This window comes from Balaenoptera physalus, assembly GCF_965194825.1.
Source record: "Balaenoptera physalus genome assembly, chromosome: 5".
Lineage (NCBI taxonomy): Eukaryota > Metazoa > Chordata > Mammalia > Artiodactyla > Balaenopteridae > Balaenoptera > Balaenoptera physalus.
In genome coordinates this window covers 1,287,892-1,315,550 of record NC_138884.1, presented here as the reverse complement: position 1 = coordinate 1,315,550, position 27,659 = coordinate 1,287,892, and the positions used below count along the sequence as shown (strand labels likewise).

The window sequence follows — 27,659 nt, the reverse complement described above, 5'->3', positions numbered from 1 at the left end:
GTGCACTGACTTCAATCACCCACTTCTCCACATTCCTATCTGTGGCTCTCCATCTCTGCCCGTCCGTCTGAATAAGCGAGCCAGTTCGTGGTATCAAAATATTTGTGTAAATGGAACCAGTCCTAATTCATTGCTTCTGAAATTATTTCGTGGGATTGTGGTAGGCACTGTTTTTGCTGGGGCATCAGGGTTAATCTCGGCAGAAATGAGGCCTGCACTGTATGTTATCCGAGAGCATTTTGCCCCCCGAAACTCTCTAATCGTAGTTTCCCTACTATTTATCTAGGTTAAGGATGTCCAAAAGCGTGACGGTAATAGTTCAACATCATTCTCCAAAGTGTGACACTGCTCTTTTATGCTTAGCAAAATTCAGATTCTTGTTTATATCTCTGAAGAACTTGAATATGAGGAATTTCTTAGGAGACAAAAAGGAACGTTTAAAAAAACAATTCAAAGTTTTCCACGCAGCCTGCAAAGAAAGGAAAGAAAGAAAAAGGGAAGGGAAGAAAAAAAGAAGAGAGGGAGGGAGAGAGGAAGATACTCTGTTTGCTGCCAGCTGTTTGCAGACTACACTCCTTTTCTGATGCTGTTAGGTTTACGAGGGCCTGGGCAGAGAACCCTAGCAGATGGGAGCTACGTGACAAATAGCACCAGTTACGGAGCGCCTACTGTTTGCAAAGCAAACTAGGTTTGCAAAACAAACTAGGTTAGTTACTCACGCGAGCTCTAATCTTTCAGCAATCCTTCACAGGAGGGATTATCCTTATTTTACAAAAGAGGATACAGGTGAAAGAGGATGTAAAAACTGTCCAAATAGACAGAGCTGGAAAACGGTAAAGATTGTATTCCTACCTTTGCTCCAAGTTGAAGCATTATCTAAGAGTAGAATTATCCCTGTCTGTACTAACTGTTGTATCATTTGCTAGGCAAGAAAAACATCGTTATGTATCTTTCTCGTTCATCATGAAACTAAATACAAATAACACCTGGTAGCTTAAATCATTAAGTAATAGTCACGATCACATCGACAATGTACTTCCTATCCGAAGATTTTGATAATTAAGTAGTCACAACTACTTTACAACTCATAATTCCATCCCCAGACTGTTTGCTAATAATAGGAATTTATGTTCATCAAATGTTTACAATCGGTGCAAAGTTCAAGTTCGCTGATGCTCTGGTTTACTCTGCTGCAGTAAGGTGATGTGAGCTTTCCCTCCTGGGACCAGAGATCAATTATGTGCTTAGTGAAGGCCCACTAAGTGTAAGGGACATAGTAGGAGCGTTAGCATATAATCCCTGCCCTCAGGGAGCATCTAAACTAGCCAGAGATACCAGTGCTTGAAAGACACAAGGTAATGTGAAATTGAATGCTAAAGTGTGAAGAATAGAGTAAGATTCTCAAAGTGGAGAAGGCTGAACAGAAATGAACAGCCTGAGAAGGTCACAAGCAGGGTGGTTGCCAGGAGATGTCAGAAGCTGGTATTTACCGTCATGAACTCACCACCGGAAGGTGGCCTTTACCTGAGATGATCAAAATTTGGCTTGAATAGCACATTGAACCAGCTTCTGCAGGCCAGGCTTAGGTGAAGCAAACTCTCAAAATATCAACCTGTAAACCAGAATTAAGTGTATTCAGTTTAAATGAAAAATATAATGTCCAAGGCTCTGACTTGGCAGAGAAGCAGATAAGTCACCACTCGTGGTTTTGTGTGTGGTGCTTGTGGCGTGTGCTGCAGTGTGTGTTGTAGGGAAGAGGCCAGTCCTGAAGGAGGGTAAGCCTCACGGCGTGTAGAGGGAGGGGAAGAGAGTATGGATTAGGGTCGGCTCCTAGAATCATCTGGATTATGGTAACCAGGGCCTGAAATCATGGGATTTCAGTACAGAGAGAGGAAATCGGCAACAATATTTTGAAATGAACAAAAATATTTGCACTAACAATTCGTGGTCTGGGTTGCGTGTGATAAGGAGGCATTAGTCATAAAGCACTTCATAATTCATTAATCTCCTGTTTAACAGAGCAGGTGGGGAGAGCTAGAAAAACTTAGCTACGGTCCTGCTTGCTACTTCCTTGAAAGAGGTAAAATGTTTAGTCAAAGAGAATGATTGAAATATGCACACTATTATATACAAAATAGATAACCAACAGGGACCTACTGTATAGCACAGGGAACTACACGCAGTTATCTTATAATGACCTATAATGGGAGAGAATGTAAAAAAAAGAATATATACGTATACATGTATATATAACTGAATCACTTTGCTGTCAACCTGAAACGAACATTTTATTTAACTCGACTGTATTTCAATAAAAATTTTAAAAAGAGAGTGATTGATGGTAACAAGAAGCCTTGAGGTTTGAGAATATGTAATTAATACTGCTTTTACAGGCCTTTATTCAGTATAGAAACACTGGTGAGGTTGAGATGGATAAGCATGGGTCCCTACTTGGAGACGATTTGAAAAAGGAACAGCCGGATACCTAGACCATAGAATTCAAAGACAGCAAGTTGCGTAACCAGTATTCAGCTAGCGTGCCAAGGTGTACACAGTAAATCAGAGAGCTCACCGTGGTAATGATTAGCATGTGAGGAAATGAAGGAGGAATAACTTTATAATGAATTTCTAAAAACATAGTGTCTAATTTGGGACTTCCCTGGCAGTCCAGTGGTTAGGACTTTGCGTTCTCACTGCTGAGGGCACGGGTTCAATCCCTGGTGGGGGAGCTAAGATCCCACGAGCCGCGGCATGGCCAAAAAAAAAAAAAAAAAAAAAAAAGGTGTTAATTTATTACTCTGAATAAAGTCTAGAGTCCTCATGTTTTAAAAGCCACTTGCAATTATTTTTGAGAAAGTTATGCTTGTATTTAACGTGAATAGGCAGAATTAGAGAAAGAAGAATAAAATGTTCAAGAGTATAAATGTTAGTTATATAGGAATATTTCAAGACCACATGTGTAATCATGTCTATTTGGTTGCCTACTCTACTTATATTTGTATATAAATATGTATGTTAACATATATTCATGTGTAAACTCATCCATCTGTCCGTCCGTTCGTCCGTCCATCCATCCATCCATCCATCCCTCCATCCCACTCACCAGTCATTTAGTCCTTGCTATGTATGGACCAAAGACCATGCTAAACATTGGGAATAAAAAGATTATTAGATGGGCCCCTGGCCTCTAGAAAGCATTGAATAGTAAGAAAATAGTAATGTGTGTAGTGTGGACTTTGCTGGGGAAGGTTGCAACATCTTTGCCTGTGGGATTCACAGGAGACATCTCTGAGAAGATGACATTCAGCTGCAATGTGAAGGGTACACGTAACTGTGCCGAGTGAAATGATAGAGCTAATACTATTAGTCGTGCAGGACTTAATCGGTCAACTTTTAAAGTGTTGAGTGTGGGATCCATTGTTCTAAAGGATTCCATGCTCAGTATTTTAAAAGTTGCCATTAGGCAGCTTCTGAGTAGATCCAGTGAAGTGTCCTGCCGTGTGTGCTTGGAACCCATGAGTCATAATTGGTGATATAGTGCGTTCTTGACCAATGACAGGAATATTATCACTGGAGTTGCTGTATTGAAAACTGGGATCATGTTCGCCATCTGGTGAGCTTTGCTGTCTCGCCCAGGTTGAGGTTCAAGATGACTAAAGCCCTGAGTAGCCCACAATTGCTCAGTTGCCCAAAAGCCCACAAGTAGACGGGAAAGTTGTCTGTGTCTCGTCAGATCCCTGAACTGAAGTTTGCGGAGGGCGGGGGCAGGGAAAGGATGCATGTTGCCTTATCTTTCACTTTCCTGTGTGGTTTGAAGCACTTCGGTTCGCGTGTCAGCCAAATGGAATGAATGGGTCAGTGTTTGTGCCTTGGTGTCAGATAGTAGTTAGAGGCTGGGGACGTGGAGATTAAAAAGAAAAGAAAAGAAAAGAAATGCAGCCCCTGCCTAATAAGAGCTTATATTCTAAGCTTATATCCTGCGCTCATACAGTGTTAGAAAGACATTTACACGTGTATTTTTTTTCCATGTGTTAAACTCTAGTTTAAATGAAAATATGAACAGCTTTGTAATTGAAACCAGAGTACATAAGTTGCTGCAAGTGGCTCCTGTTAGACTTCAGTTTTGCCTATATGGCACATGATTTGGTACTCTTCTACTTTATTTATGTTATTTTCTTGTTTACCTATAAGATTAATAAAATTAAGAAGTGACATTCATGATTGATTCCTGTCATTTTCAGAGAGGACATTGAGGCTGTAGAATAAGTAGGTAGATAAAAATTTCTGAATATATGAATAGAAGTCAGGAGATAATTAAAAAAAAAAGCTATTCTACCCCTCTGTCAAGGGGTGAAGAACCTAAGAAAACTGTTAAAAAAAAACTGAATTTTCTGGTAGCCCAGGAACCTATTAAAGGCTATGGTAAGAGTCCTGGATATCAAAGCCCCTTGAAGGGGTAATTTTAACAGATGAGGAAAGAAATACAGAGCAAGAGGTAAGTTTTTAAAGTGAGAAGAGGAAAATAAAACAATCCTAGGGCCAAAACAAACCCGGCCCAGGGATATTGCCCAGGAAGGTGGGTTGAGCCAGGTGCACACGAAGCCTAGCATTTCTTATTTCCCTTTTCATGCCACAAAATATGAAGCAATTGCCTTAGCTGGGCTTAACCAGAGTGGTCAAATCACCTAGCAAAATGCAGTGTTTTCTTTAATATGAAGATTTTTGTTTTGTTTAGTTTCTCGAGAAATGACAGTCCTTTTTCCTTTTTTTTTTTTTTTTTTCTTCTGCCTCATTCTGTAGTCAGGTTCCAAGGAAAATATAATCCCATATATCCCATAAATCTTTTGGCATTAGAAATAAAAGTGATGATCTTAGAAAAACTCAAAGTGAAGATTGATTCTTTTCAAAATTGCTAAGTAAACTTTAAAAAAAAATTATTCCAGCTTTACCTAATTCAGCTTCTGGATTTCATATATGTATGAAATATATATATGAATAGCTTGATAATGAACATGCTTAAAGTAAATACATACGTACTTAGGGGGTGATATAAAAATCAAAGTGATATGAGTAGAATTTTACCTATTCTACTTATACTCTACATATTTATACCCTAAAGACACACATGCATATATGTGTGTATATGTGTATATGTGTGGGTATATTTACATATGCATGGGGGTATATACACACACAAATGTATACCTGTATTCTGTAGAGTGATCACTGAAGACAAAGTAGAAAAAGCAAACAAAATAACAGTAAAATTCCATTTTTATGACTTGGACAGCACAGGTGAATGAGAAACGAGAGGGTCTAGGAAACTAATAGAATTTTCATTCTGTAATAAAAACTTCTGGTAATTAAGCATCTTCTCTATGCTGGATCCCATCCTGTGGGTACTTCTTGGAATCACTCCTTGGTGTATCTGAGGAGGGATGAGGGATCATTTCTTTTCAGAAGAGTCAGATGGAGACTATGTCACATGAATTCCAAAATCTGCTTTTGTGTTCCAAAGGATGACCTTTCTTTTTTTTTTAAATTTTTATTGGCGTATAGTTGATTTACAATGTTGTGTTAGTTTCTACTGTACGGCAAAGTGAATCAGTTATACGTATACATATATCCACTCTTTTTTAGATCCTTTCCCCATAAGGATGACCTTTTAAGGTGTGATTTGTGCTGCACGGCATGTAAGAAAAAGGATTTTGTGCTGCTAGACAGCTCTGCAGTCTTGGAGCCCTAGGTTTCCAGGTGGACCAGTCGGCACTTGGAAGAGTTTTGTGGAAGTGCCTTGGTTCGGAGGAGGGGAGGGACCTTCACTCCTGGGGGGCTTGGAGCCCCGAACCCCGGGCTGCCTGGTTAGGGAGTGGGCCGTGCACAGCACGGGGCTCCTTGTTGGCACGTTTGCTCAGTGCCTCAGCACCACCACGACTGTATGTTTTTCTCTGGCTTCATAATACACTGATATTTACAAGTTGGTTTCCATGGATATTGTCTGTAGAAAATGATGATATCCGGTGATTGCAGTGCCACATATGCCTTGGGAAATAATAAAATAGTCCAGAAAAATGTAGTAGTGGGTGTTTTCTAGTCATATGCTCTGTGTTTAAGCTGCTTTTTTTTTTTGGACATGACTATACACATTGAAGGAAATGTGATTTGGATCTTAAACCAGAAAAAAAAAAAAAAGAAAGCTAAGATTTTTAAAAATGCCTTCTGGACTGTCTAGTTTGGTGCTTCATTTTGCCAAGAGGGACATGATGTCTAGAGCCGGTTAATACTGGGCAGCTATTTCCTTAAAATAAGGAGTTCATGACTCAAGACTGAAGTGCTCTGCACATCTGTTCGTGTTTGTTAAAGTACTAGGCTATGGGTCTGTTCTTAGTGATTTTAAAATTTTGAATAATGAATTATGCTGGATGGCCTGAAATTTTTTTTAAACTCTGAGAGGATTTTTTTCAGAGGATTTTTTCTCAGAAGTCATTCCATAATGAAGTAAATTTTAATAAATATAAATGCTCAAAATAAGTACCTCGAGTTTAAAAAAAAACACTCATATTCAGGACTATGCCAGAAATTCTCTAGTATCCCAAGAGGAAGAATATTTTTATTTCACTTTGGTGTATTTTAAAACAAACTTATTTTGCCATGTGCACAGACTTTATCACCAAAAGGTAAATTTGTGTATCTCAACAGATGAGCCTTTTTACATCCCTTATGCTGCTAACCAGCCATTTAAATATTTTCTTTTAAAATCAGGCCTGAAGTCATGATAATGCTTTGCTAAGCATTGCATGAATCTGGTCCAAATTTTAGTATCACACTACTTAAATATTTCTCTCAGCTTTAGATAAACCCGTACCTAGTGCACCTTGGTCTGTCTGTGCAAGTGTAGGGACAATACAGCATAGGTAAAAAATGAACCAACCTAACCAACAGCAATCCTTTGCAAACGTCTTGATTAATGATGTTACGGCCTTTTGTGAATACGTTTAGGCAATGGAATTCAGCTATTCAAAGAATCTGTTTGGTTGGTAGGTAAACAGCATACAGAAGGAGTAGTCCGTAGCGTGCCTTTGGGTGATGGTTAATTGTGGGTTTCCTATGCCTGGATTGGTCTTGACATTGGGTGGACAAGAGTATATCCGTAGGCCTTCGTTCTTCTCTTAAATTTTGAGGCCCTTTAAGTAAGCCTTGACATGGGCATTCCCATTTCAATATTCCTAGCATCCTAAACTCAAGGGTTGGAATGCATTACAGGAAGTCCTTTTTTCCTATATCCACCCACTTCTACAGGCAAATTCTCCTTTATCCTTACCCTATGTATCGAAAGTAGAAGGGAAAACAAACGAGATGATAAATCCATGAGAGAAAAACTTTGCTTAAGTCTAAGGAGAATGTTAATTTCATTTCTTCAGTTTAGTCCCTCCACTTTCTTTCTGTACTACAGTGGTTTAGTAGTTGGCACGTGTAGCGAAGGTACGTTGTCTATCATTTATATAATTGTTACTTAACTATGACCAGCTTAATAGTGACTCAGTCAATATACGGTCAATAGACAGTCACACGCCACAAAGCGTCACACGAGGCAGCCCTAAGTGTTAGTGAGGTTTTATTGTAAGAATAATTACCAGATAGTAATGATGATTAAGAGTGGTCCTCAGAGCAGAGCGGAACCTTGTCTCGCGAGGGAGCTCTGAGTTGACCTGGGAACGGGAGCTGCCTGCATCTCGGCATAGTTTCAGGAATTGCACAATGGTGCGAGGTGATGTTTCTGTAACAGTGCGTCCATCACCCACGTAGTAGTTGGCTGAGGGGAGGGGTAATACGTTTCAAGGGCTGGTGAGTCTCGGAAAGGATGCTGAGCGGGTAGGTGGGTGCTTTTTTTACATTAACTCATTTCATTCCCACAACAGCCATCCAGTTGATCCCGTTCCTGTGCCTGTTTTGTAGGATGTAAAATACAGACACAAAATTTAAGAATTTGGAATTTTCCCACTGCATTCATGAATGTGTCTTCTACTACAGTGAAAGGAGCAACCGGTAATAATAATTAATAGGAAGGCATGTGTGCTTGTGTTGTTCTAGGCGGGTAGGCTTCGGGAAGAAGGGCCAGGGAGGCTGGTTCTGAGGTCTGCCTCGAGCCAGAAGTAGTGATTCCTGCAGCTTGTGGCCGGATGAGGAGCTCGGGGGTCTGCTCTTTCTCAGAGCAGAGTATTGCATGTGGGGTTGTGACGATAGCAGCTACTAAAAAAAAAAAATACCGCTTATTGAGCAGTTTACTCCTTAGGCATCGTTCTAAATACTTCATATACATACATTCTCTCATTGACCCTTCACGACAGCCTTGAGAGGTAATGAATATTATCCTCATTGGAAAGAAGACAATCTAGGGAGGCTCCATTGTGTCCTGTTTCGCTAGAGACAGTATCATGTAATGACTAAGAGTATGGGCTCTGAAGCCCAGAGCAAGGACCTGCCTCCCTATTACTCTTCGCTGCATGACTTGCTTTGTTACCTCTTTATACCTGTTTCCCATCTCTAATATGGGTATAATAATAGGAGCTACAGATAGGATTGTGTTTGAAGATTGAATCACTTAATATTTATAAAGTATCTGCATACAGTATGTACTCCATATTGTTTGCTTTATTATTGTGGTTATTATTTTGCACAGATACTCTAGAAGACTTAGGATTTTGGTAAAAGTTATCGTAAACGCATGCCTTTTTGTCGTTCAGTAATATTGTTTGCCTTTCTTCATAGAGTGTTTATATTTTATTTGTTACGTTTATTACTGCACATTTTTATAGTTCGCTGAAAGACATTTTTCCCTATTCGGTTTCTAACTTTTTCTGTTTTTTTTTACTGTCATAAGGAAAAACTATTGATGCTTGTATACTGATCTCACAGTTAGTCACTTTACTAAATTCTATTTTAGTTCCAGGTGGTTTTTAAAAGCCAAAAACTTTGAAATCGTCTTTGATACCTGTTTTTCTCTCACACCCAGACCATCTCCTATCAGCTCTTCAGACTATTCACAGCCTGGAGCCCATTCTTTACCCCTACCTCCCCCCATGCGCAAGCCACCCACCTGGATGATGGCGAAGCTTTTCCAGTTTCTGTGCTTATCCGACTACTGTCTGTTCTTAAGGGATCTGTTATCAACTAAGGATCGTTTTTCTCCTGCTTCTATTACATTTATTTGCTTTCCTCTCTTATTAAATTAGCTTGAGCTTCCCCCCAAAATGCTGGAAATAGTAGCGAGAATGGCCAATCCTGTCTTTGTTCTAACGTTAATGAGAATGACTTTGATTTTATTTAGTGTAACACTTGCAGTTAATTTCTGTTGTGTAATTTTACCATGATTTGGAAGTTTCCTGCTCTTCAGTTAGTTGACTCCGTTTTTATCTAAGTATAATTGACTTTATTATGTTTTTTCAGCGTTTATTAATAAGAACATATAGTTTTTCTCCTTTGAATATTCTAAAAGGTCATCATTACATTAATCCTCAAGTTCATGATGCAAATCCATATTCTGTCAAGAAGTATGCTTTTAACCCACTAATGAACGATATTTGATTAAATTTTATTTAGAATTTTTGCATTTCCCTCCATTTATGAGTGAACTTGGTCTTCATTTTACATGTTTGATATTGCCATTTCAAAAAACTTGGACACAGTACTTTTTTTCAATTATTAGAAATTTTTATTTTTTCCAGCTTTATTGAGATATAATTGACATGTAACATTGTGTAAGTTTAAGATGTACAACCTGTTGATTTGAAACACTTACATATTGCAGTATGATTAGCACTGTACATTAGCTAACAGCCCCTTCATATCACGTCATTCTACTTCTTTTTTGTGGTGAGAACATTTAAGAGCCATTCTCTTAGCAACTTTCAAGTATATGATACAGTATTGTTAACTGTATTTGTAAGATTTAGGCTAGCTTTTATTATTATTAATTGAGTGAATATCTGGCCCTGTTCCATTTTTTTTTTACAATTGCTTACATAACATTGAAATTATACATTCCTTTAATATCAAACAGAACTCTTCTATAAATCCCATGCCATTGCATCTTTTTTTATTGATAAATGTTTGACAGTCTTTTCAGTTTCTTCTAGAGTTATGTCTGTTCACTTTTTCCACTTGTTTAGTCAACCTTTGTAATTTACCTTTTCCTAGTAAGGCATCCATGTCATTTAACTTTTCAGATTTAATTGGCAATAGTGTTGCCTAAAACATACTTACAGGTGTGAAATCCATTTTTAAGATTACTTCTTCCTTACTCCTATGCATGGAAATTCTTGACCCCCTCTCTCTCTCCCCCAACCTCTTTCTGAGAACCAGCTCTTGGTTTTAATTCTGAATCCTAATTTGGTATTTGAATATATCTTTTAGAGTTTTAGTCTTCACTTTTTTTCACTTTATACTCTCTTGGTTTTCTTTTTTTTTTTTTAATTTTTCTAGCTTTGTAGATTGAGTTCATGGCTTATATATTTGCAGCATTTTTCTTTAGTAATAAGATAATTTAAAACTCTTCACTTCCTACCACGTACAGTAAACATCCCCATTTTTTACACGTAGAAATCTCATATTTTCCTGAGAATTACTCCATCGTATGTTGTCCTCCCTCTGAAGCGTGCTCTTTGGTTTGACTTACTCATTTCCTATGTAGGCTTAAAGTTCTCCATAACGAATTTTGAGTGCCTAAAAGTAAACAGTCCTGAGCCAATTAAAATCAATACCCGTAAATGTATACGCCCAAATTATCAAGCTGACTGATCAATTCATTTGAATGACTGTTAATGGTTCTCCAGCCGCTGAACAAGTTCATTTGGCCAATCTGAACAAAGACACATAAATTCTATACTGTTGAGCCTCAGAATAGAGGAAATATAATTAAGTAGGCATATTTTAAATATAATAGGCAGTACGGCTTCGCTCTTGAGAGCATGGGCTTTGGAGTTCAGCTCCCAAAACTGAAGCCTTCGCTCTACACTTAGCTTCTATGTGACCTTGGCTGGTTACTTAGCTTTTCCCTATTTTATAATCTGTAAAATGGGCAAAATAACAGTATTAACCTTTTAAGATTTTTGTGAGGATCAAAGGAATGTATAAAGAGCGATGACTATGTGTAACGTGTATAATTTTTTAAAAATTGTTATTGGAGTAGAGTTGCTTTACAGTGTTGTGTTAGCCTCTTCTGTACAGCAAAGTGAACCAGCTATACGTATACATACATCCCCTTTTTTGGATTTTCTTCCCATTTAGGTCACCACAGAGCACTGAGTAGAGTTCCCTTTGCTATACAGTAGGTTCTCCGTAGTGGTCTATTCTATTTATAGTATCAATAGTGTATATATGTCCATCCCAATCTCCCAATTCATTCCACCACCACCCCACTTCCCCCCTTGGTATCCATATGTTTGTTCTCTACGTCTGCGTCTCTGTTTCTGCTTTGCCAATAAGTTAATCTGTACCATTTTTCTATATTCCACATATAAATGATATCATATATTTGTTTTTTTCTTTCTGACTTACTTCACTCTGTGTGACAGTCTCTAGGTCCATCCACGTCTATGCAAATAGCATTATTTTGTTCCTTTTTATGGCTGAATAATATTCCATTGAATGTATGTATCACATCTTCTTTATCCATTCATCTGTCAGTGGACACTTAGGTTGCTTCTATGTCCTGGCTATTGTAAATAGTGCTGCAATGAACATTGGGGTGCATGCATCCTTTCGAATTACAGTTTTCTCTGGATAGAAGCCCAGGAGTGGGATTGCTGGGTCATATGGTAGCTCTATTTTTAGTTTTTTAAGGAGCCTCCATACTGTTCTCCATAGTGGCTGTATCAATTTGCATTCCCACCAACACGCATAATTATTAAAATTTATTTTCATTATAAGGTAAAGTATGGATGACCATTCTGGTGCCCAAATAGGGATTTAAAACTTTTACTCTGTGTCTGGGTTGTCTTCTGTTAAACCGAAGTGTAAGCCAGCGAGCACTGCTGGATAACTGTCATCTTGTTAAGTTTATTACCTTCCCCAGCAAGCCCAGGCTCCCGTCGACACTTGCAGAATGAGGCCTTCTGAAGATGCATGTCTATCTGTTGGTAGAGTTTCACACCACCCTCGGGTTCGATCATTCTCTGGGTAGATTTAATTGACAGGGTTTTAGTTAGTGTGAACTAGAAACAGCCTGTTTTGCAGGGTTGGTTTATTTTCGTGGAAGGAAGCTGGGTGTCGGACAATTGTGTTTACAAGTGAATTTATTTCTTTGGTTTAGTCCTCAGCAGCTCTCCTATCTTCAGTTTTTAAATTCCCATGTGAGAACGAAAATTTTGTCTACAGTACCAGACTTGTTTGTTAAACATAAAAGAACATAAATCCTCCGTGGGTCCCCAGGGGTATGATAGAGAAAGGGAGTGCTCATTATAAACCACTTAGGGCTGTGTGTACTGTATCATGTTTCCGTGAGAAAGTGATGTTTGATTGGCCCCTAAAATAGGTTTAGTAAATCCCTTAAATACTGATGTGAGCAATTGTGCATGTGGGAAATTAATACCTGAGAGTGTGTTACATAGGATTACCGTGTCTCCAGAAAAGTCACCTGGGCATGTGTAGGTTTCTGAATCTGAGGATGATTCTGTTTTGTAATTTCACTTTTATGGGTCAAATGTTGCTTGGTTTTATTTTCTCCCGTTCATTTGGCTGAGGCCTGCAGATAATCTTTTATCATTGTTTTCTCTCTTCCTTTTCTTCTTGATGTTTTGAGCTGTGTTGTAGTGTGTCAGCCAACCAACTTACGCAATGAGTCCCATATTCTCTACATGGCATTCTATGAGAAAAAAGAAAAATTTCAAAGTATTAGGGAAGATAATTGGATTGAATGCTTTAGTCTTTTTCCAACCACACTCTATAAACAAGTTGGAGGAAAATATGGAATCAAGTGGCAGTGGTTTTTGTTTTGTTTTGTTTCTGTTTTGAAGGTTAGGAAGCAGCCGTGAGGCATGGTCATATGTCCCAGGTAGATTGTTACTCGGTCTGTTTTAGACGACTTGAACATGATTTAAATATAAGAATGTTATTTTTAGCAAGAGGATTTACTGTTTTGATTCACAAAATTAATGTGGAATAATTGGATGAAATTAGCATTATATTATCATAACAACACTGCTTTTGAAAAAAAATCCTAAAATGCCAAATTTACTATGAAACAATTAGTAGTATAACTTAAGTTCTACTTCTGAAAGGCAAAGAACAGAGCACTTTTTAGATGTTCATTTCATTTAACTTCATGGAATGAAAAACTATGTAGGTCTTTAAAACACGATGATAAATTTGTGTATGCACCAGACTTGTATGAGCTTGTGAGAATTAATTACCAGCTATCTAACTGCAAATCCAAAAATTGTTATAAAGATTAGGGTTATGCGGTTTGTTTGTTTTTTTATGGCGTCAAATTCAGTAGCAAATCTTCATGAAACAAGTAATAATGTACTTGTCACTCTCCTCTTATCTGCAGGACAGTGATTTTTGTCTCAGGATACAAGTTAGATATGGCAAAGTTTAAGACTTATTTGTTCCTTAATACATTAACACTGATAATCTAGATATTTCTGAGTGTGCTTAAAAACTCCTTTTGTTTTTATTATTTTTTTTTCTAAATTGTGTGCTGTCGTGAGTTGCTGAATTAAGGCCAGTAAGATCTTTCTTTTTATTTTTATATTTTAATTTTTTTTTTAATATTTTTGGCTGCGTTGGGTCTTCATTGCAGTGCACGGGCTTCTCATTGTGGTGGCTTTTCTTGTTGTGGAGCACAGGCTGTAAGCACACGGGCTTCAGTAGTTGTGGCACGCGGGCTCAGTAGTTGTGGCTCGCGGGCTTAGTTGCTCCGCGGCATGTGGGATCTTCCCGGACCAGGGCTCAAACCCGTGTCCCCTGCATTGGCAGGCAGATTCCTCACCACTGCGCCACCAGGGAAGCCCCTAAAAACACCTTTTAAATACTTACAAAGAGCTTACACATCGGATTAACACATACGGTGTTTCTTTTCTTTGGCCACGCCGGCGGCATGCGGGATCTTAGTTCCCAGACCAGGGATTGAACCTGTGCCCCCTGTAGTGGAAGTGTGGAGTCTTAACCACTGGACAGCCAGGGAAGTCCCTGGTGTTTCTTTTTTTAACAGAAATCAAAAGGAAATTCTGTGTAATAAAATAGTTATGTGAGTTGTTTTAGGTTCCTTGCAAATGGTATTCTTTTCTCTTGAGACGTTTCTATTAGAAAGATTATAATAGTTACTTTGAAAATGGTCTGGAGGAGGGAATAAGTTAGGAGTTTGGGATTAACATATACACACTACTGTATATAAAAGAGATAACCAACAAGGGCCTGCTGTACAGCACAGGGAACTCTACTCAATATCTTGTAATAACCTCTAAGGGAAAAGAATCTGAAAAAGAACATATATAAGTTTAACTGGGTCACTTTGCTGTAGACCTGAAACTAACGCAACATTGTAAATCAAATTGACTTCAGTTTTTAAAAATTAGAAAATAACATTTTTTTAAAATGATCTGAAGAAAGTTTTTGACACTCTGTGTTCACCCAACCAGCTGATTGAAAATGACTTCATAACTGCCAGGCCCACGGGACGCTTCTTGGCTTTCATCTTCTTTGGTCTTTCTCTGGCAGTGACGGCGGCCCACTTCTGCTTGGGTGGACATTGTCCCTCCCTCCTTCCTTCGCTCTGCGCCATCCTGCTTCCCTGAGGGCGCCTCTTCAGGATGTTTTTGTTGAAAGGGCTTTCTTTCTGCCCGCACTTGAGATGCCATTTTTTCCTGGCATCCTCACATGTGTTGTGATGCTGGGTCTAGGCTGCTGCCCCATTGAAGCCTCCTGTCGGAGCCCCACGGTCCGCGAGGGAAGCAAACCCAGATGCCCACGTGGGCAAGTGATGGAAATAAATGAAGACCTGGTTATTAAGAAAAAATAAATAAAGCAGCATAGGAAACAGACAAGGATTTTTAAAGACTGGAAGGAGGATGTCTCATCTCAAGCCCTTTCCACCTGGCCCAGCCTCGGTTTCCGTGAAGGAGTGAAGGCCGTACTGACCTCGTGCAGTAAACACTCTCTGTGCCTGGCACCCAGCTGCTCGGGTGAGGCCATGAGGAGCACGAAGACCCCTCCTCTCCCGCGGCTGACGCCAGTCTGCAGGTCTGAGTAACGCAGGGAGTAACACCAGGGCTAATAACATTCAGTACGACCAGATGTTCACATGTGTTTTAAAAGGGCCTGAAATCCAGATTTTTCTGTGCAATTTGACTTTTTAAAATGTTGATTTACAGACAGGGAAAGACAAATATCATATGATATCACTTATATGTGGAATCTGAAAAAAAATAATATAAATGAACATATTTACAAAACAGAAATAGACTCACAGACATAACAAACTTACGGTTCACAAAGGGGAAAGGGGGGGCAGGGGGGATGGTGGGAGGTAAACTAAGAGTTTGGAATTAACAGATACACGGTACTACATAAAAAATACATAGACAGTAAGGACCTCCTGTACAGTCCAGGGAACTCTATTCAGTATCTTGTAATGACCTATAACAGAAAAGAATCTGAAAAAATATATATATGTGTAGATGTATAACTGAATCACTTTGCTGTACACTTGAAACTAATACAACGTTATAAATTAACTATAGTTCAATAAAAAATAATAAAATACAGGTAGCACCTAAAAACTTAATTGATTAATTAAATGTTGACAAATATTTTAAGGAAGGGTAGAACCTATTCAAACTGTGCTTGCCTATTTGGAACATTGGTCTCCAAACTACTTTTCTAACATCTGACTCTGAAATTTCAAGGTCTTCGTACCTACACCTGTTCTTCCAGCTTGAGCTCCATCTTCTGTTCACAAGGGACCACCCCAGGCCCCTGGTTTCCTCTGTTACATCCTCGAGATTGTGCTTCTCGCTAGAATGCATTTCCACTCTCCCCGCCCCCCTGGTCAGTCAGGACTCACTGGCAGCCCACATGCTCCTTTGTAAGCGGACCCTCATCTCGCTGTGTCGGGTTTCCCTCGCCTTGCCAGCGTTCCGCACTGCCCCTTTTTCCTAAGCACTCGCATTAGAGCACTCAGCAGTGTTTAATGAACCCTGAGCCCATAGAAGCCATGGTTTCATCTCTGTATCCTGAGAATCTAGCCCAGCACTTTGTGCCAAGACAGTGCTTCACAGATGCTCGTGGGATGACTGACCAGGCCTGAAATCAGCTGTCTGCAAACTGGTCCTGATGGTAACCCGTATCAGATAGCTTCACCTCCCAAACACAGAACAAGCATACTCTGCGAAAAGCAACTTCGTTCCACCTGTAAACAATCTCGATATAAAAATTACTCTTTGATTTAAAATGCTAGCTATCAACTTTTATACCGCGTAATGTCTGAAATACCCACTCAGTCTGTTTTACCCAAATCCTCCTCCCCCGCCCCCCTTCCTGGTCCCCCTGCACAGCAAGACTCCTGGGAAGGTTGCACTGGCTGCCTTGTGCATTTATAATTTAGTTGCGTGATCGAGCAGAAATATGCTCTCCTCTGGTATCTGAGTTTTCTTATTTGTTGCTTTCACACGCGCAGGGTCACATTAAAGTAGGTGCCGGGTGGGAGCGAAGGGGTGCTGGGTAGAGAGGAAGGGCAAACTGTTGAGTGGGAGCTCTGTGCCAGGACGTCTAGGCGCCGCGCGTGTGCTGCCCGCCTGCCCTCTCTTAAAACATCCCTGTGAGTCAGGTAGCATTCTCATTTTAAGGACAAGAAAAAGGAGGCTGGAACAGGTTAAGTTACACACCGTAGGAGAGTTCTGGCTACAGCTTGAGGACAAAAATGCATAAGTACAATTGGTTCCTTACGCACTTTGTCCTTTTTCATCAGTTTTTTTCTTCTGTAAGTTCTATACTTTACAAAGTATATTAATTTTAGTTGTCTGGTATCTACTGAATTTAGATGTTTTAAAAAATCAACCAGTTATTTTCATCCATGTCAGACCTCCCTTAAGAAAAGTTTGGCAATGTCCTCTTTACGACTGTGAAACGCAATTCATAACAGCGATCATCTATTTATATGTGCAGTTGTTTAAAAAATAAATATAATGGCCTACATGCTCTGTAAAGCCGAAATACTAACAGTAATTTATATTAAAATACACATGCACCATTACAAGAAACGGAAAATGAAGTAGTCAGATGTTTGTATCTTTTAAGCAGCAGACTCAGACTAAATGGGGATGTTTTCTGGTTTTGACTGTGATGCAAAGAGTATAAGCAATGTTCCTGTTAGTGATTTGATTTTCCAAAGTAGTAGCTGTTGTTCCAAAGTACAGAAACTTCCTTCGACTTAACATGATAGTTCTATTTCTAGAAAATTTGGCTTAAACTAAATCTGCAAAACATGTTTGTGTTTCTGTGTGACAGTATTATGTTCCAGACTCAGATGGACGATAGCAGAAATGTTGCCTACGTGAGTGTCCAGCGAACTGTTTGAAAGGCCTGGAGGGCGTGGAGCAAACACCATTTTTGGGACTGTCCCTTGTCGGGTGTCCACGGCCCTTGCCCTCCTCACCCCCCCCCCTCACTGAGACGGTGTAAAATGCCTCTACACGCTTCTCACAATTCTCTCAAGGGACAGCCCTGCTCTCCATGAGTGCCACTGATTGAAACTTTCAAACCCAAGTTAACATTGGTTAGAAAAGTATTAATCATTCATTCCATAGGTTTCAGATACTGTGTGTAGCACAGTGTAAACCAGAAGTATGTAAGAATTGATTCCTTTCTTCAAGGGTTTAACAGCCTAGCTAACACGATGGATCACTTGCATAGACGTAGTTAAAAGTATGTGTTTATCAGGAAGAGAAAGATGGCAGTGAGCTGAGAACAGCCAGAAAGGTCTCACAGAGGCAGCGCAGTACAGAGTGGGATTTGGAGGACGTGTCTATAAAAAAAGTGGCTCTAGAAAAGCTTGGAACACAGATGAGGAAAGGGAGCCAAGGAGCCCGACGGGGGTGAAGGAGTGACCGCCGGAAAGTGATGGGCAGTGATCATGGAAATTAAGATTGGAGCAAAACTGTCATATCCAAATGGAGATTAAATTGAATAATTCATGAATGTCAGATATGGTCGCTGTGTACAAAATATTTAAGTTTTGACATGGCTCTTTAAATGAATTTGGAGTTCGTTACCAGTAAAACTGGACGGCTTAGAATAGAAGACTTGTATTTCTTTCATTGGGAATGCATTTTCAGTTGTGTCTCTTCTTTGGAAGACTTTATTCTATTCATGCAGTTAAATTTGGGATGAACTCACAGCTGTGGTCCGCAGGGACTCATTGTCTCCATGCACATGGACTTTGAATTCCTAAAATAACAGACCATGCTTTGATGTCTCTTTTGTGTTGGTCTCTTGCAGGTATGATTTTGTAGAGGTTGAGGAACCCAGCGATGGAGCCGTATTAGGGCGCTGGTGTGGGTCTGGCACTGTGCCGGGAAAGCAGATTTCTAAAGGCAATCAGATCAGGATACGGTTTGTGTCTGATGAATATTTTCCTTCGGAACCCGGGTTCTGCATCCACTATAACATTGTCATGCCAGTAAGTACCACTTAGAGATGCCCTTATTTATCTGGATCAGTTGTTTGGTCACTTGTTTTTCTCCTTTTAAACAAGAGATTTAGGAAAACCAAGAACCAAAAACCTTTCCTTAGCTTGATTTTTTTTTTTCATAAATGTCACTATGGTTATTACTATAACTATAATTTATTCACTGTAGATTATTAGTGTCTCTATCGCCTTAAAAGTCCACGCTTTTATGTGATGTTTTAATTTTTCCCCCATTAAGGTGTCATCTTTCTTTTCTGTACCCACCAAAAGTTGATTTTTTAGATGTGTCATTTTATCTTTTTTGGGGGGAAAGGTAAACTTATTAACTATTCTTTTCAAATCAGTGTTTTAGTAAAATATATTTTAAAAAGTAGTTATCTCAGTTTTCCTACTTTTCTTAATATTTGTCCTGATTAAGTAATGTTATGGCCTTTGTACCCCAAAGAGGAAGTTTCGAAATTCTCACAGGGATTTAGGAAATCCATTTTTATTTGTATTGCAATTGTTTATTCCCTTTATTTTATGTATTATTTCAAACACTTGTATCTATTTGTTGCGCTGCAACAAAAATATTGAAAACCTTCTGGCTGTTTATCACATTCTGCTTATAATGGTAATTCAGAACTATTTATACAAATATGGTGTCACCTAGTATACTTTTCAAATATGATCAGTATCACCATTTAAAAGAATATAAAACTGATATCATTAATGATTTTGACAGATTAAGCAAACCAGTATGCACACTGGGAACATGAAATGGTGTGGGCTACATGCATTAATTAACATGTATATTCTAACCAGGTATAAAAATAATGCGTCCAGCACAGTAACAATTCATGAGGCCAATTAGAAAATATGGGATCAATATTTAACTTTATATATTATTATATAATTAGTATAATTATAATTACAATTAGAATATATATAATTATAATAATTATATATTATGTTAATATATAAATATGAGTAATTATATATTAACATATAAATATTATGAATAATTATACATTATTCACATATTATCTATTATTATAATATTATTATATTTTATTATATAATACTTTTTAAATATTGTGAATAATTATATATTATTCATATTGTAACGTTAAGCAGAAATTTCCCTTTTTTGATTGCCCAAACTCAATTCCGTGGAATAGTATTTAAGCAACTGACTAAATTATGAAATTTAAGTATTGAGATACAGCTGAAAAGAAACAACAGAATGTAAACTGAAGTTGGAAAAATGATAATTTATTTATTTATGAACAGAATCATTTACTGTGTACACTTGAAGTTAAGGGAGGTATCTCTAAAATATGCTGTGAATTTACATTGTGAGTCTTGATCAATTTCCTGTTATAGATTATTTGAGATATCTGTATCTCTATTCCATTATGAAATACTTTGCCCAGTATAGATTCTCTACCATGTCCTTTGTTAATTTCCAAAATTTTTCTTCATTTAACTGTTTAACATTTTTAATTTAAATTTAATCAATTTTAATAATTTCACCTAGAAAAGTGTTAATATTAGACAAGGATGAACTTATTTAAAAACCTTTTGATACTGTGACTATTTGTTTGAATGAAGCCACTAAGAATCTGTTTATCACCCTTTCACAGTACCCTGCTTCACAGAATTTATGAGTTTAATATTTAAGTGTAAAATGCCCTAGTGAGCTATGGCTACACTTTCACAAAGTTATACAGTCCATATTTTCCAGTTTGGATTTAGCACATCTAATGTTCTTAAATATTTAAATATGAAACAATCAAATTTTACTGAAAAACATAATGGTAGGTCTTGTATCATAGCGAAGGTTTGATTTATCCCAAACCTGTGACAAAAATAAACTTGAAACTGAGAAGCTATTTGTGCAGTATTTTAAATGAACTAGTGTCTTCACATTATATTAATAGCAATCTATTATCATCCCACAGAATAAGACATGAAAGCAGAAACATATATATGCTGACACCAAGTGTTGCCTTCCTCTGATTTTATGATCTCATAGGCTGTCTGGTTGTGTAACCCACGGAGTGGTGTGGAAGAAATAAAATATGTAAAGACAAAAACACAGGACATGTACAGTGCCTCGCTTAGTTCTGGCCCCATTATAGTTTTTCAATAAGTAGTTGAATACTGAGTTGACCACACAACTCAGTCACCCCAGCTGAACTAACAGCGGATTCACTGACACTTGTGTTTCCATATGTATGTGTGTGTCAGATTCCTGAGCCTGGAGATGAGATAAAAGACCCATAAGGATCTGCTGTAAGTACCACCCATCCTCTGGACTGGGAAAGACCCTGCCCCCGGGGTTTGACCTGTTACCAGGGATTCACTGTGACTAAGACCAGAAACTGTATCTGGGAGACTTTGGGTGAAGAGGGTATTTCTGTTTGCGTCATCAAAATTAAGTTCAGTACGTTTTTAGATCGTTACTGAAATAGTTGGATAAATTGTCAATATGGACTTTGGATTGACACTCTCCTGGGCTCTGCTGAACGTGTCTTTCTTGGTAACTAACTTCTTGGTAACTAGTTGCCCTGTGATGGCTGCCTGGGGAAACAGTTTGCATTATGCTTAGGAAACCATCAGGCTGGGGCCAGAAGAAGCAAGAGAAGAGGACAGTAGGTTCCTGCCTTGCTTAACACGTGTGACCTGGTGATGTTAATCTTGCCAGATGGCTTTCTGGAGTGATCATTGATACATGAATTGTACTGTCTCACAAGCTTTGACTCTTCAGGGTGTGAGTTTACTTTGACAGCTTACCTGCCATTCCCTCACTTACCCTTTGCCCTGATCCCATGTAGCAGTGGCTCTCTCCATGCAGCCCACACTCATTCCGCTCTCAACAACTGCCCCGAGTCGGTGAGTGAAAATCAGTGAGTGATTTTGCTCTCTAGCCTCCCGGAGTGTTCTGAGTTATCAGTGTACGTTGCTCAAGGGCACCCCTCCCTGCCTGACCCTCTCCCCCAGCATCCCTGCCAGCAGGGCGTCATCCATCAGTCTTATCTGTGCACCAGCGAAGGAAAGCCTCAGGGAAGAAAGTTTGCCTTTTGGAGAGGAGGCTTTAAAGTTCTGCGGCACTTGCTCGGGGGCAAGTGCCCCTCCAAGCCCCTGGATCCTCACTCACACTTTATTTTTTTTCTTTTATCCCAGAGATGAACTTCATAATTAACACACCCAGCTCCCCAGAGGCCATGGTCTCCGTGACTGCAAACCCCCTGCTGCACAGTAGGACTGAGGGGCCAGTGCCCGATGGCTTCTTAATTTTGTAATGATAAGATGCTACGCAGCCCAGGCCCTGAGTAGACTGTGAACTTCCTGCCTTGAGGTCTGTCGCTGTGCAGCTGTTCAGTGTTACCTCACCTGCCATCGCCCCTGGCGGGGGGGGGTGTGTGAGCCCCCCATGGAGCTATGTCACTTACTGTATGTGACAGAGTAGTAATGATTCATAAACCAGAAAACTGAAGAATCGCAGTAATGACACGACATACCCTCCTGGTCCTGGTGTATCAGGCTGTACTGCCAAGGATACATTCTTGTCCTCCTTAAAGAAAGAATGGAACTGGAATCTCTTCTTTTCTTTCTTTTTTTTTTCTTTTTGTTGTTGTTGTTGGGGACTGGAACAGTCCCCCCACCCCGGGGTAAAGAAATTAGTCCCTACTTATGGCGTCGTACACATTGATGGGTCTAATCATCCTTACCTGCTTTTTTATAATGATCGGAATGAGTATTTTGCATCTATCGATACATAGAAAAAAAATGTTGAGTTTAATCACATTTTTTTCTGGGACAGTTATAGAGAAAGTTTATTTTAATATCCTTTATATTTAACAAATAAGAGAGTGAACTCCGCAGCCGTCTTTGGGAGCTTGAATGAAAATTTGATTCCAGTCAACCTTTAAGACTCTGTGGTTCTGATTACCATACATCTTAGCAGGAGAGTTTTAATGCATTAGTTAAAATTCTCAGAAATAGTTTTTGTTACACGTGTTGCCATTAAAAATTGGGTTCGCCTTTGAAAGATGATTTACCCACTCTTTTTCCCTCCACCAGTGAATGAGAGAGCGTATAGTTAAACAAGGGATCCCTTACTATTTCGAACAAAGTGATGCTGATCTAATATAGTTCATATGTGTTTTATATAGAGATATGCTTTCCTTTGTAATATTATGTTTTCAGTACCATTTTCTTGATTCCCAGGTACCTTAGACTAAGACATGAATAACATTTATCTTTCCATTTTGCTCTTTTAAGTTGATATTTTAGACTAAGTGTTAGTTTAGAAAAAAAAGTAGCATAGGATGTTTACCTGAAATTAGAGCTAGTTTTTCGTAGCTTTTAAAAAAATAGTACCAGATTGACTACGTTAATTAAAACTTAAAGAATTTTCATGCTGTTTTCAAGAATTATTTATGGAAATGTATATTCCCCAATCATGCTCCATTAATACATAATGGAAAAGAAATCCAGGCAAATGGATGCCAAACGATATATATCCAGCTTTCTGATGGGGCATAAGGAGTTAATAATGTCTTTGATTTTTGTTTCCTTTATGCCAGAAGAGGAAAAAAAGGCCTGGTAGATTAGCAGTGAGAGATTGTTTGGGAAGAAATGAAGCAAAACTGAAATAAAACAGTGCAAGCCTGTTTCTGTTTGGCGACCACACACAGTGAGCGCCAGCGCACATTTCAGATCTCTTAGAAAGAAAAGAAAATTTCTTGTTTAATTTTGGAGTCATTTATAATAGAGTATGTGTGTTTCACTCTGGGTACCGTAGCATAAGCACCATCATTTTAAAACGTTAAGAAACCTACAAAGGCTGAAAAATAACATCTTTTCTCATATCAAAAAACGTTGTTAAAAGTGTTTTATTTTTTAAAAAATCTCAACCTTAATGTAAAATATACTGCGTATTTTTGTCAGGCAGTTAGTTCACAAAACCATACCTATTTTTGAAATAAACTGCACAAATCCAGATCTGATATTTTTAGTGGTTTTATTCTTTATATAGAGAACTCTCCTTCTTGAGTATAATATTACTTGTAATCCATACTTTTTTAAATGGTTATAAGATTTGAGGATTTTCTTTTTCTCCAAACTGGTTAACATTTTGAAGGGTGATTAAACTACTGCCGCTTTCTTTCAGGATGGTTTTATTGAATATTATATTTTTAAAGAGCTTTAATCTAAGCTTTCTGATCAGAAGTAGTAATAATATTTTCAACAATTTATTTGCTCTCATTTTCAGTTTAATGACTGGATCAGTTTAGATGAAAAGAAATAGATGTTAGCGCTACCGTACCACTTGACTCAGTGTATTTCGATCTTCTTTACTTTATTGCCTGAAAAGGGGAGAGTGCGGGGTTGAATGAACTGAAGGCTCCCTTAATACCCAACAATCCCATGCAGCTCATCTTAAGTTACCTCCACATTTGTTCTATTATTTGTATGATTTTAATGTTTCTTTTTTTAAATATCCAAAATTATTTTTTTAATCTTTTTACATTTTTAATTGACATACAGTTGATTTACAATGTTGTGTTAATTACTGCTCTACAGCAAAGTGATTCAGTTACACACACACATATATATATATTTTTTTAATATATTCTTTTCCATTATGGTTTATCACGGAATATTGAATCTAGTTCCCTGTGTTGCTTTTTCAATATGCATAATCGCTGGCACCTGTTGGATAGCACATATTTTTTATTCTTATTAGTAAAATCATCCCCGGACAGGAAAGCATGAGAGAGAGGGTAAGTATGGCGGCCACTTTGTGACCCCACCGTGTGTTCTCCTGAGCGGCCTTCTTGTGAAGGACGCGTGGGGAGTGAAGGGGCGGCCGTGCAGGAGCCGGGGCTTCCGTGGGGCAGGCTCAGAGGACACTGGAAGCCCGAGGTGCCACTGAGGAATGCATGACTGATCGCCAAAGAGTTATTAATTATGCAGGATGCAGAGAACAAAGCAACTCAGTGAACATTGGCTCCGGGGCAGAAAGGACGGGGGGTTTCCTTCCCTTCTGGATATGCCAGTAGGTTTATCACTGTTACTATCTTGTCAAGGAATGTCTTACCAGAAGGCCAGATTTGCTTTTATGTTCAGGTTAGGAAAAATTCCAGCTAACTCTCAAACAAGGCATCAAATTCATTGGTTCACTTTCTTTGGGAAAAGAGCAGCGGGGCTGGAATAAAAATACTCAGAACAATATCCTAACACAGATGCCTTAGGAAAGAAAGTGTCAGAATGTATTCAGGATTTTTAAAAATCGCAAATCTTCATAACAAACTGCATTGCATTCCTGTGTTATTGTATTAAACCGATTTGAACAGGGAAAAAATTAGGTTTAAACCTTTCAGAATAAAATTCTATTTACCTTAAGAGAGAATTAAGAGAAAAATGTGTTCTTAGAATTTTTTCTGTAGCAGAGAATAGAAGAAGTATTTCAAGTATTGTATGTCTATACTGGAGTCTGAAACACGTTGGAATGATTTGATTTTTATTAAAATATACAATGTACTTGTATATTTATGCAGGGAGTCTTGAGGTGACAGTATTTTCTTGCATCAAAGAAATTATACAATTGCTGCAGAGACTAAACTCTTACTTGCCTAAGAGCTGTTAAATATATTTTTCTACCCACCCTCTACTCCATGGACACAGAGCTCCCTTTCACGTGAAGGGCATGGGCTCTCTTCCATTTCTGCTGATTCTTTTTGTTCCAGTTAATTCCTAGCTATCTAAGAAGGAATTTCACAGATAGAATGATTTGTAGTTGGAAAGACAAAAGGCAGTTGTTACAACTGCGAGAATGGTAAAAGGCAGGCAGATCATTTTAAGTTGATGTGCAAGTGGGCTGTAAATTAGAATTTAGGTGAATTAAAAGTTTGAAGTTTGATTCATATTTTACATCAAAAGCCACAAAGTTTTGGAAGTTTAGGGTTAATACAACAACCTAAACCCAATGGAGAGAACTGCTCTCTAGAAATAAGTTTGTTACAATTTAAAACGATAAAAGAAATACGTTTTCTTCAATATCCCCATCCATGTTCCTGTTAATTCTTTCAACATTTGTTGAAGAATATGTGATGAGGTATTTTGTTATGGGAGAATTCAGAGGTGTATATGGCATTGTCCTGTGTTTCCGAGAACCTTGCTTGTTCTGGAGAAGAGATACATACTGTATACCTATACAAATACAGTGTGTCAGTATGTCCTATCATCAGTGGTTTGGAAAGATTTTGAGAAGGAAGAGAGGCGATTGTTGAGAGCAGAGGATGTCATAACTCTTAGATGAAAGAGAAAAAAACTAAACAAGCAAACAAAAACCCTGGGAGTTACCTAGTATAAATTCGATAACAACTGTATGATAAATACCTCTCAAGAGCTTATTAAAATGTATGTTTTCAGATGTCAGAGATTATGATTCTGTAGTTCTGGAGTGGTTCCCAGTTATCTGTATTTTCATCAAATGTGCTTATATATTATGCTCCAAGACGTTCTCACATTGAATTAGGGGGAAGAAATTTCTCTAAACTATAAACTGAGCAGGATACAGAGAGTTTTACTAAAGATGTTGGGGAAATATTTTTTATATTCAAGCTAGCATGAATATTTTATGGAACAGATTGGAGACTCTGCTTTTGTATTTTATAGCTAACATGCCCATGCGTTCTCTATTTTTCAGGACTGCAGAAAAGAGTGGGACTTACTTTTAGATGGATAGATTTCAGATTTTTTTTCAAATTATTCCAATGAGAATTTTATTTTACTTTTTTATGATTTCAGTTTGTAGTACTTGCCTTTATTGTACCGACTTTTCTAAGCTGTAGATTAAAGCCTATCAATTCTGTCAATTGTCAGTGTTTGTTCCCCGTGGAACTAGGTAGGATACATGACCACCCGCCATCTTTTCTGGGTCAACACTAGCTTGTCTGGTAATTCACGGGTGGCCAAGGGCCAGCAGGGAGGCACCATTCCGGACAACGTATTCTTCTGTTGTTGGTTGTGATGGATGTCGTGAGACAATGTCAGTAAAACAAAACAGTTCCAGCCATCAAGAAGTGTTCTTTCATTCTCCTCACTCTGTTTTTTTAACATGTAATTTTAATTTTTGTCAGAGTTACACTTGCACATAGCTTTGAAAGGCGACTCTTTTTCTTAGGCTAGTTACAGACATAGCAGTTGCCCCCTGCTGCCCCCTTCCCCTGCCCCGACTGTTGTCCTTTGGCGGCAGGTACTTCTGCTTCTTTTAACTGATGCTCTTAGAATTGACCTTCAGACCTTCAGGTCAAAGGCTTTTGTCGCTACTTCTGGCTTCTTTGGTTTTAAGAATCGTCTGTGGACGTCATTGACGTCATGCTCTGGGAGGTGAGACCTTCACTCTTTTTCACCCTCTTGCCTTCACAGACCCCTTCCCATCCATCCCCCCGTCCTCCGTTAGATCCTAATTATATCAAGATCCAAATGCACCCCGTGCATCCTGGTGGCCATGCAGCCATTTCTCACAGCTGAGCCATGAAGTATGCTGTGACTACATTTCCTTTCCTGCTGTCTGTTTTGTTTTATTCTCCCTGGAGCTGTGTCATTTTGCGGTGCGCTGAGCTTTCTGTATATTTATCACTGATTCATCCCCCAATCATTCCTCAGATTGTGTGAATCTCCTCTCAGTGCACTCAGATGCATTAGGTTTCCTAATCATTTCATCTTTGGGAAGAAATCCCTGCAGAAACAGTCGGTCTGCTTCCCTCTGGGCTGGTTGCCCTTCACCTGCTGCACAGCCATCATCCTTGGGGTCCCCCTCCATCCCTGCCCTGAGCATCCCCTTTGCGGTTGTCTTGAATTAGATCCCTTGTTTGTACCATCGTTTGTCTTCCTCTCTCTTAGTTTACTTCCTTATTTGGGAAGGCAGTAAAACTCCCTTGAGTTTACTGAGAAAAAGGAGTATCACAGGGAAGAT

At 38.7% G+C, this 27,659-nt stretch overlaps 1 protein-coding gene across 5 annotated transcripts in view; it reads left to right on the top strand.

Moving 5' to 3' along the window:
* PDGFC (platelet derived growth factor C) overlaps window positions 1-27,659 on the top strand; it is a 221,391-nt gene that overhangs the window by 145,117 nt on the left and 48,615 nt on the right. For all 5 annotated transcript variants that reach the window (XM_082461821.1, XM_082461820.1, XM_082461822.1 and 2 more), the window contains one exon: window positions 18,496-18,676. In XM_082461821.1, coding sequence (XP_082317947.1) covers window positions 18,496-18,676 — 181 coding nt within the window. The remainder of the gene's footprint in view (window positions 1-18,495; window positions 18,677-27,659) is intronic.